The 11,316-nt window shown below is 32.9% G+C and overlaps 1 protein-coding gene across 1 annotated transcript in view; it reads left to right on the forward strand.

The window, feature by feature from the left end:
* Positions 1-11,316, forward strand: part of VWA8 (von Willebrand factor A domain containing 8) — a 413,374-nt gene that overhangs the window by 261,049 nt on the left and 141,009 nt on the right. Inside the window, exons 29-32 of the mRNA XM_074299190.1 lie at positions 2,445-2,644; positions 9,058-9,171; positions 10,842-10,906; positions 10,995-11,120. Of these exons, the coding sequence (XP_074155291.1) occupies positions 2,445-2,644; positions 9,058-9,171; positions 10,842-10,906; positions 10,995-11,120 (505 nt within the window). The remainder of the gene's footprint in view (positions 1-2,444; positions 2,645-9,057; positions 9,172-10,841; positions 10,907-10,994; positions 11,121-11,316) is intronic.

Genomic DNA, 11,316 nt, shown 5'->3' on the forward strand with positions numbered 1-11,316 from the left:
CCGCATCTGGCCCACAAGCTGTATTTTGAGAACCCCTGCTCTAAAGTTTCTAAGGTTTCTTCTAGCTCAAAATCTTTAATCCTATGAAATAGGCCTGCTTTGCACATCAATTGTATAGACAGGCTCATGTCTGATGTGGCCATCCTTTCCAAGCAAGTATCTGGTGAGTTAGTATTAAAGCTGAATATATTTTTCATAGCTAGAAAATGAAACAGCACCTAATGTGTTTAAATGCACAAAAAAGAACAAAGGGCAGCTGTATCAACAAAATGACCTAAATACAAGTTTTTCCTTGTTTTCATTTATTACCAAGGATAACTAACTGAAAATGCATTTTGATGTCTACAACTTTTTATTTCCAGACACCCAGATTCATTCTTTCTATAAGGCCTTTATTAAATCATTTATCTTAAGAAGAGAAGTATTAAATAGGATCATAATTCATTAATTAGCTACTGTTCTTTCTTTTTACAGGCATTTTCTAATTGTTAAGGCTGAAACAAGTCTCTGGAATACTTTATTAGCCAGAATATTACTTTGTGGTTTTTATTTATGTATATCATGCTTAAGATATTTGTATTAAAGATGACAATATAAAAATAGTGAGATTAATCTAATTTTTCCATAAACTCTCCTATTCCCTACTCCCTTTCTTATGTCATTCTGTTGAAATGTATACTAATTATATCAAAGTCACCATTATTGCTAAATTTTTACTATGTCATTGTCATTATCAAGCTTGACATGTTTTCAGGAAGACTAAAATTTGTATCCTGCCTCAAATACTTAATAGCTTTTTGGTTCTGAAGAAGTCTTGCATCTTTGGACCTCATTTTCTTCATCTGAAAAACTGGGACAATAATAGCACCTCCTTCAAGGGTTTTCACAAGGATCAATTGAGAAATCATATGTGGAGTATTTTGGAAATCTTAAAATGTGATTTAAATATGAAAAATGTTCATGCACCCCACCAGAGTTCCACTGCCCTTCATTATAAGAATTAGACAATTCCTAACCTCAAGAAGCTTACATTTTAAAGTTATAGAAAACACAACCAGTTACATAATTAATAGATCATTAGGAGACTAGTTAAAAGAATGTATCATTTTGGAGAGTTTTTAGGAAAGCCTTAAAGATTTGGAAAATGATATCCATAGAAAGAAAATAATATGTTAAAATTATTTGGGACAAAGGAAGAAAAACTAAATAACTTCATAAGTGTGTGAAGTTACCAGACAAAGGATTGGTAATTACCAGTGTCCCTCTCATTGACAGTAGAAAAAAGAAAGAAAGAAAGAAAGAAAGAAAGAAAGAAAGAAAGAAAGAAAGAAAGAAAGAAAGAAAGAAAGAAAGAAAGAAAGAAAGAAAGAAAGAAAGAAAGAAAGAAAGAAAGAAAGAAAGAAAGAAAGAAAGAAAGAAAGAAAGAAAGAAAGAAAGAAAGAAAGAAAGAAAGAAAGAAAGAAAGAAAGAAAGAAAGAAAGAAAGAAAGAAAGAAAGAAAGAAAGAAAGAAAGAAAGAAAGAAAGAAAGAAAGAAAGAAAGAAAGAAAGAAAGAAAGAAAGAAAGAAAGAAAGAAAGAAAGAAAGAAAGAAAGAAAGAAAAAAGAGGGGCAGCTAGGTGGCGCAGTGGATAGAGCACCGGCCTTGAATTCAGGAGGACCCGAGTTCAAATCTGGTCTCAGACACTTAACACTTAACCCCAGCCTCAGGGGGGGAAAAAAAGACAGTAGAACAAGAGGAAATGACTTTATGCTGCAACATACATTCTAAATATTTAGGATTCAAATATGGAAAGATTTCTTAACAGTCTGATTTGATAAATAAAGAAAAGGAGGCTGTGGAATTTAGTGTTTTGGAATTATAAATTTTTCTTTCACTACGAAGATTTAAATGTGGTCCTAACTCCATTTAAAAGGAAAGGGATAGATTATCTCCTAAGACCTTGTCCAGCTCAATGAATACCTCAACAAGTATTTTATTGAGTCCTTATTTATGTTCATAACACTCAATTTCTATTGGGTCTCCAAACAAATTTGAATGAAGACAATCTCTTTGAATGCAAGAGATGTTGTGGAGGTAGAATCAATAAGACTCTGACAGTTTATGTGATTTAGGGGATTTGAAGGAGTGAGAGGATTGGGGTTATGGAAAGGGAGGAATTGAATATGTTTTCCAGGATGTAAAGCTATGTGGTTGGAATTATAGTGATACCCTCATAAAGAAGTTAGATAGTATGCATATCATTTTTCCCTTCACTACCATCTCACCCCAAGTAGAATGTGAACTTTGAGTACAGAGACTGTTTTTTTTATTATTATTTTAGCTTTTTATCTCAATGTTTAATATAGGACCTTACATATAGTAGGTACTTAAATGCTTATTTAATTAAATTGTGAGAAATCCCATTGTGTATCCTAAACTCAGTGCCTTTTTTTTTTCATTTCAGAAAATGAGGAAAATATTCTCTATGTAGTTACATGCAATCCTGTTTCTGTTTATTTTATGAATATGTCTGAGAACAAAGGTCACTTGGTGGACTTTTATGATTTATTTCCAAGGACATCAAGAGGAGTATGGCATCCCTTTGTGACTGTAGCACCTTTGGGAAATCCTCTCAAAGGTCTAGTGATTCTTCATGAGGAACAGGTAAAAAACATTAAAAAAAAAAAGGGGGGGGGGGTCCTATATCTGCATAATAATTAATAAGAAAAGGAAAAGGCAAGAGAAAGTATATGATTTACAATCAAAATTGAAATAATATTCCTTCTTATCATATCCATTGGTTATCATTGTTTCTAGCATATGCAGCAATATGATGACATATAGAACATAACCCTTACCCTCCAATGAAGCAAGAATAGGTTCCAGGCTTTGTTAGAGTCTGTGAGTTTACAGTTCTGGTATTTTTAAAGAATTCTACCACATGAGCATTATTTCTACTCAACAGTTTTTTTTTTTCTTTTACTTTCTTCGCCCAGTAAGAAGGTTGAAATTGGACTATGAGGCATTTTAAAAACTAAATAGAGGAGCTTGTGTTTTTAAAATAGAGACAATAGGAAGCCACTAGAGTTGGTTAGTTAAGGAAGTGACATAGTTAGATCTCTGTTTAAGGAATGTCACATTGGTAGGGTGGACTGGAGTGGTGAGAGACTTAAAGTATAAGCCAGACAACATAAATTTTGTGAACATAAGAGACTAGAAAGATGGTGGTGCCTTTGATAGAAATAGAAAATTGTGGGAAAGCAATAGCTTTGGGAGGGAACTATAATTATCTTTTTAGTATTGGAAATGTTGAATTTGAGATGTCTCAGGGACATTTAGTGTGAAAGGTGTAATAGGCAATTAGTAACACATGACTGAAGCTCACAAAAGACTGAAGTGTATATGAGAGAGGGGAGAAGAGAGAGAAAGAGAAAGAGAGAGAGAGAGACATTTCCCCTTTCTGTTTCAATGATTCATCAAGAATTTTATCCAAAATATAAGTGCTATTTCAGGGAAATACAGGCTCTTGGGAATGAATAGGGGAAACAATCAAGATTGTACAACCTACTTTCATTATAAAAAAAAAACTAAATGCACAGTAATTTTGCATAAAATAAATGGATAAAAAATTAGAGGGGAGAGAGACAGAAAGAGAAGAAGAAGGAGGAGGAAAAAGGAGAAGGAAGAGGAGGAGAAGAAAAGAGGGAGGGAGGAAAGGGGAAAGAAAAGAAGGGAAAAGAGGATGGGGAGGAGAAGACAGGGAAGAAGAGAAAGAAATCTGTGAACCACTTGCAGAAATATTTATAAGTAAATTCACTGAAATTTATGAGATTATCCAGAGAAAGAATGTAATAGAAAAAGAAAAGAGAACAGAAACTTGGAATATATCCCCATTTAGGGGTCATAAAGTAGATGATGGGCTAATTAAGAAGATTAAAAAGGATTTTTAAAAGTTAGGAAGGGAACAGGTAAGGCCAATATCACAAAAACAGGCAGGAGAGATTATCTAAAGAGAATAATCACAGTGTTAGATTCCACAGATTGATTGAGAAGGATGAGGAGTTTGGGAAAACTATGAGAATGGCAATCAGTAGTAGTTTCGGTGGAGTAAGGAGATCAGAAGCAGGACTGCAAAGGATTTGGGGATAAAGTGGAAGGAGGAAGGTGGCCACTGGGAATATGAACAAGTTTTTCAAGGAGTTTGATTCTCTAAGGGAGGAAATATATAGGAAATACCTTAAGGTTATGGTCACTTCTAGTGAAGATTTTTTTAAGGATGGGGAGATTTGTAATCAGTGGGGAAGGAGCTAGTAGATGGAAGAGATTGAAGATGAGAGGAACAGAGAGACAGAAAGAGAGAGATGATTGAGGATTCAGTCTGTTGAAGAAGACAGGAAGGAATATGATCCAAGTATATATGAAGTCTTAATTGCAACATGGAGGGTCTTTGTCAGAGACTAGAAGAAAGGAGGAAAGTGTAGGATATGATATTAAGGAGTTTTGCAATAAAGAAAAAGGGGAAAGAAGGAGCTCATATTGAATGGCCTCTATTTTCTCAGTTAACTAATCAGCAAGGTTCCTTAGCCTAAAGAAAGGAAGGAAGGAGGTGGAGGTGTGAACAGTTTGAGAAGGGGAGAAGAAATTTATAATAGCTTCTTTGGAAAGAATGATCAAGAATCAATTAGTAAAGAATAAAAGGACTACTTTTCTCCACTTATTTTTTCCCCTCCAGAGATTGAAAATGTTATAAATGTTATTTTATTATTAATATTAATTCATATAGTATTTATTAATAATAATTTGACATTTAATTATTAATATTAATAACAATTAATATAGTTTTACTGCACTTTGAAGGTTTATCTTTTCTTCACATTTTTTCCTGTAACCAGAAACAAAATCTTTAGAGGTTGCTTCCATAAAATTTGTGAACCTCTGGCTAGAGTTAGGGACTAATTTCATAACTTTTTGCCAGACATAGTGTTCATTGATTTTTGCAGTCATAGGAGGAATGAATACACTGAAGAATTTGCCATTAAAAGCACAGGTCATCAATATTCAAGTATGAAACTAAGCTTTCACATCCTTATTCAAGCAGTTCTTCTGTTTCTGTTCAAATACATACATACACACACACACACACACACACACACACACATAAATCTTTTTTAAATGTCCAAATTTAAGCTCATTATAATTATTCTCTTTACAAAGTACCCAATTATTTAGCAGTATTAAATCTAAATGATTTTGTCAGTTACAATCACATTTATCAATATGAAAGTTAGGTGACTAACAATGTCTTGATGCAACCCCCTGATATTTTTATATTCCCTACAATGACACTTTTCACTTCTGGGGTGAAGTTTCCTCACCAATAAAATGATGAAATTGAACTAGATAATCTCTAAAACCCTTTCCAACTCTATTGTTCTATCATCATAACAGCAATTCTTAACTTTTTTTATTTTATGGATTCTTTTGACAGTCTTGTGAAATCTTTGAGCCCCTTCTCTGAATTGTATGTTTAAATAGATAAAATAAAAATATATAGAAATATAAAGAAGAGCTGATATTCTGAGCGATCAAAAATATTAACAAAAACAAGGCTAAAAAAACTCTGACCTCCAGCAGTCTCAGACAGTTAAATCAAATAATTTCTGTGCTGATAACTCAGAACTACTTAATATAATAAAAAAACTGATAAATATTCTCTCCTTTGTTGTCATCCATTTATATTGAATTGCTTCATTTTCCCAGGTTTCTATTTTGTCTACCTGTTTTTGACAAAGGTGTGATGAAGGTTTTGGCAAAGAACCTCCTTTGGAATCTATGTTTGTGACAAAGAGCCATAAAATTTGAGAAACACCAATTATACATATTAAATGTGAAACTAATGTTTATGGTTATTAGTTTCCTCATCTATAAGATGAAATACTTGGACTCTGTCAGATCTCTTCTAGCTTTAAAATCCTATGAATCCCACCATTCCTCATTAAAATGAGCCAAGAAACATTTCAAAAAATACCGAGTGTCCCCATTACTTCATTATTTCCTCTTTTTTAAAATAAAGTTTTGCTATAAATGTGCTGCTTTTTTCAGTTTAAGAAATTGTTGAAAAATTCCTTGCTAAAATAATAACTTAAACAAGGAAAGGGAAAACTTTATCCTGACTAAAAATAAAGATTCTGTGCATTCCCCACCCCCATCCCTGAGTTTGCTTATTACATCTGTCCCAAGTTTGGAATTCCAGACTTCAGGACTGTGAGGTCATCCAAAGGTGACTTTGCTCCCAGTCGAGTACAAACATAACAAAATGGCACATCAGCCTCTCCTCCCAGCCCCCTTGAAGGAGAGCCAAAGCCATAGTTAGATGTACTCACAGATGACGCAAATTTCTATTATTAAACACAGACAGAATATGCCATTAGTCATTGGGTACAGAAGGAAACCATTAGCATCCAAAGGGGTGGAGCGCAATAGCTTTCTCTTATTGCCGACTGCCTAAAAACGTAAAAACTAAGTCAACAGAGCAACGTGGCTAGTAACATGTGTGCCTTATGTCACTTGGAAGAAAAAGTGCCATTTTCAGTTCATTTAACCCGACTTATTAGCACTTAAGAAAGAAAACAAAAACACACCAACTTCATGCACTTGCTAACTGCTTTCTTACCATAAATATGTTTGTGAATGTGGATTAAATTTATATTAGCATCTTGAATTTTTCCTTTTACTTAGAAAAATCAAAAGCATTCACATTTGTTTATTTGCAGAAAATATATGTGGATATTTTTATAAATCTTACCATATTTAGGCAGAAAGACTTTTCTTTTTTAAAAAAGAAAAAATCTTAAAATAATCCAATCTAAAAATGAAGAATTTGCTAAACCAGTGGAATGGTGATTCAGCTATAAAGTGTTTTATTAGGGGAACTCTTAGGATGATACTCTTACATGAAGGGCTAAAAGAATATAAAGTTGTTATTTTTTAAAAATATCTCTAACAGATTCTTAATGAGCAATCACACTGAAAGACAAATGCTGAGATTAAAGACACTTGGGGGGGGGGCAGAAATAGCTGTGCAAAATTTTTAGTGTTTTTTTTTCCTTTTAATATCTCCAGGACTAATTAAAGAAAACTGTGAATTCTATCTTTAATCTTTAGTTCTTCAACAAAATTAGCTCACAAAGTAAGATACTATGTACAAAGGTTGAGTCACTGATATCTTCACATTAACCATTTAATTTGATTATAAACTCCTTAAGAACAAAGAATATATACAAGCTCTACTGTCATTGTTACATTCTCAGAATACACAGCTTACATATAAATCATTACATACAAAATGGATATAAAACATATACATGATAGGAAGAGAGGGGAAAGAAATTAGGCTCCAGAAAGCCTTCTTATAGATTATTGTTTGAGCTGTATATTGAAGAAAGAGAAGAATTCTATGAACCAAAATGCGTACTTGTCTATAGACTTCCAGTACTTATTGAATGTACTAATGAATCTATGAATACATAAACAAATCCTTAATTTGATTTTTCCTGTTCTTTACATACGTTATAGGAATTATAGAATCTAAGATTTTAAAGGACCAATTGTTCATGTTTTTGTATCTGTTTTCCCTCTGCATATGTTATTCATTTAATTGAAAGAACCTAAGAGCCAGCAGAACATGAACTACCCTTCAAAATCAAGACTATGAATAATAACTAGAACTGAAAAATAATAGCACTTATTTTTGCTTTGAATTCATAACAGTTTTTATTTCTCAAAAAAAGAAAAAAAAAGATCTTTTACCAATCCCTTTAATATTGATTTTCCAATATTTCTTCGTTTTTTAAAGCTCAACATTTCTTCTTGTCCCCTTATTTATTGTGTTTAAGAACCTGTAAAAGCAAAATGAATTTCTCCTTCAAATATATCACTACTTACAGAGAGACCATGTCTTCATTTGCATAATTATGTCTTGGGAGAGGGTTAATGATGTTAGAGAAATCTCTTGTGTAAATTCTAAAAGTCTTTACTGTGCTGTCTTTCAAAGTTTACTGCTTTAAGCTGCCAGCTTCAGTAATAAGCTCTAGTTCTAGTATTAAGTTCAGCATTAAGTCCTCAGCAGTTTCAGTATTAGGAGCTACTCTCTGCTGCCTAGACTGCTTATAGAGTTTGGTATTTTGTTGCTAACCTATTTTAAGGTAAAGTCAATGTTTTCTGTACTTAATCTGTATATCTTGAAAAAAAGGATTAAATGAGGTTTAATCCATAAAGGATTTGGAAATTGGTTGACAATTTTCCCAAGAAATACTATCAATGCAGGTGACTGTAATTATATTTCACTTTGCAGTGATCTTCACAGGCACTGTGTTTAGATTGGTATTAATTGAAAAAGTAATATGATTTTAGAGGAGAAACTGCATTGTTTAATGGATAGAAGTGACCTTGAAGCCAGGAAGACCTCAGTTCAAGGCCAGCATCTGACATTTAGTGACAGTACCCCACACAACATGGTACAATGGAAAAAACATTGAATTTGGAACCAGAAGACTTGGATTTAAATTCTGCCTCTCTTCTACTCCCTACCTTTATGACCTCTTTGGGCAAGCCATTTTACTATTAACACCTTTTTATACAGAGGGGAGGGAACTAAGTGACCTCTAAATTCCCTTCTATCACCAAATCTTTAAGCCTAAATTATATGACAGTGGGTCAGTCTGCTTAAGTAAAAGTCTTTTTCTCAGTGGGAATATCCGATTTGAATGAAATCACAGGTCCAGATAAAATAAAAAGCTAGGAAATAAAACTTGAAGAGAATGCTTTTTAACATAATCTAAAAATAGAAATTTCAAAACCATGTAAGAGTTAAAATTTTCTAGCAAGGAAAAAGCATTTTTTTTACTTTCTTTCAGAGGGTTTTTTTTTTTTTTGGTTCATAATTTATATCTTCCATTTGATTTCTAATTGTAATGAGATCCTTCACTTTCAAGTTGCTAGGGCATCCTGTAGTCAAAGCATTACAATTTTGTAAAAATTGAACTAACCTTAAATGTACCATTTTCTTCTGTTTACAGAGTAATACTATCCTGTTGTTAGATACCAACAACCGAAGCCTCCGAAGACTTGTTATCCCTTCAGAAGATGAGATTGTCCCTATAAAATCTTCCTGGTGGAACAAGGAGAAACCTGTAAGGAGTTTCAAATTGTCCTAAAATGTAAAATTCAAAACAAATATGAAAAAGAATATTTTCTCACTTATAAAATCTCCACTTTTTTGCTACACCGACCACACTTTGTATAACAATGATATTTAACTGTTGTTAAAATATAATTACACAAAAGGATATGAGTAACAAAAGATAATGGCTTTTTTTTTTTTTTTTTTTTTTTTTTTTTTTTTTTTTGCTAAAAACATGCTTTATACATGATGAGCCATTGGAGGACATTGTTCATATCTAATTCTTAGCTATGCAATAAACATATTTTAAATTTTTATTTATATTTATTTTTATGTGATAAGATTATGAACATGGCCTCTGGGTACATATGACTAGATAAAAACCCTAAGCATTTTCTTCTAGCCAAAGAGAATTCCCTTTGGCATTCAGGAAAAGATAATTTGTATAGAGCGAGCTTTTCACTATGCCCTAAGCAGAAGTATACGTGATCATAGAGGATTAGAATAGAAAAAAAAAAAAAAAAATTCCAATCTATTAAATGTATATGTATTAGAGTTGCAGCATTCCTTATGTTATTTGTGATATAGCATATATTTCCATAGTTAATTATTTAGAGACTGGTTTATTTCCATATTGAATTTTGGTCATTTTTCTTAATACATTTTGAGTGTTTATACCATCAGCTCTGAAATATAATTTAGTCTGGCATTGCCACAAAAAAACAATGGAGTTAGGGGCAGCTAGGTGGCGCAGTGGCTAGAGCACTAGCCTTGAATTCAGGAGGACCCCAATTCAAATGTGGTCTCAGATGTTAACACTTCCTAGCTGTGTGACCCTGGGCAAGTCACTTAACCCCAGCCTGGGGGGGGAGGGGGAAACAATGGAGCTATGTTCTGCTGTACACAGGGCAATCTTTTTCTCCTTTTTCATTTTGTACTTTAAGTTTTAAATAATTTTTTAAAATAACATTAACAAAAATGGAGTTGACAAGCATAAATATCTTAGCTATGAGCTATAGAACATTATTGGAATGTTTTATTAAAGGTGACTAGAAGAAGACACATGGATGTTCTACAGTCATAGAATTTTAAAGTTGACATTTTAAAGCTTAGAAATGATCATATTCAGTGGGCATGGTGACATAAACATATAATTTTTGCTACTTGGAAAGCAAAGGACTCGAGCTCAGGAGTTCTTAGCTAAAATGAACGAAGTCATCCAGGTACCTTCACTGAGGCTCCAGTATGATGAATTCTTAGGAATAAGCAGCTACTAAGCTGCATTGGCAAATCATCCCCGTCAGGTTGAAAAAAAAAAGTAGGCTAAAATTTCTATGAAATGTCAGTCACTAGTGAGATTAGGCCCTTGAGAGGTTGCTGCATTTCCAGCCTGGATAAGAGGGAGCCATGGAAGGAAGGAAACAGAAAAGGAATCATCATCACATTTAATTTCCTTATTTTAAGATGAGGGAATAAGAGATGTTAAAATATTCTGCCAAAGGCTTCAAGCTAGTCAGCTGCAGAGCAAGGACTTGACCACAAGCTTTTTGAATTCTCTCTTTTTTTTTTTCTTCATCTTTCTGACCAATGTTAATATAAATTTATTGTCTGGCAAAGTGAATTATATGTCATATGCTGACATAATTAATGCGAATAATGTGTAATTTTTCTTTCTTTTAGGGAGCCTACAAAATGTGTAAAGAATTTTCACACAAAAACTGGCTTGTATTTTACAAAGAAAACGGGTGAGAATTTATTTTCTAAAAAAAATTGAAATGGGTCTCATTTTAACCATTCTTTTTCAGATGAAATTTTCTCATTTGTCTTTTACAGAAATAGCCTGATTGTGCTAGATGTCCTAGAGGGTCGAACACATACTATCTCCCTTCCCATCAACCTCAAGTCGGTTTTCCTAGTAGCTGAAGACAGATGGCTCCTGGTTGAGAACAATACAAATCAGTAGGTTTAACTGCATAATATCTCATATGAAATTTAAAGAAAGATTATTTCCTTTGTGTATTATCCAGGCTCCTTTCTTCTTTCTCTTTTTACCCTTTAACTGTTTCACTGTTTGCCATCCCCTCTTCTAGATGAGAGGGAAGGAAACTTCAAAGACTTAAATGTGATCATTTCTTAAAATACTTGTAAAAATGTT

The sequence above is a fragment of the Sminthopsis crassicaudata genome, chromosome 3 (assembly GCF_048593235.1).
Source record: "Sminthopsis crassicaudata isolate SCR6 chromosome 3, ASM4859323v1, whole genome shotgun sequence".
NCBI lineage: Eukaryota > Metazoa > Chordata > Mammalia > Dasyuromorphia > Dasyuridae > Sminthopsis > Sminthopsis crassicaudata.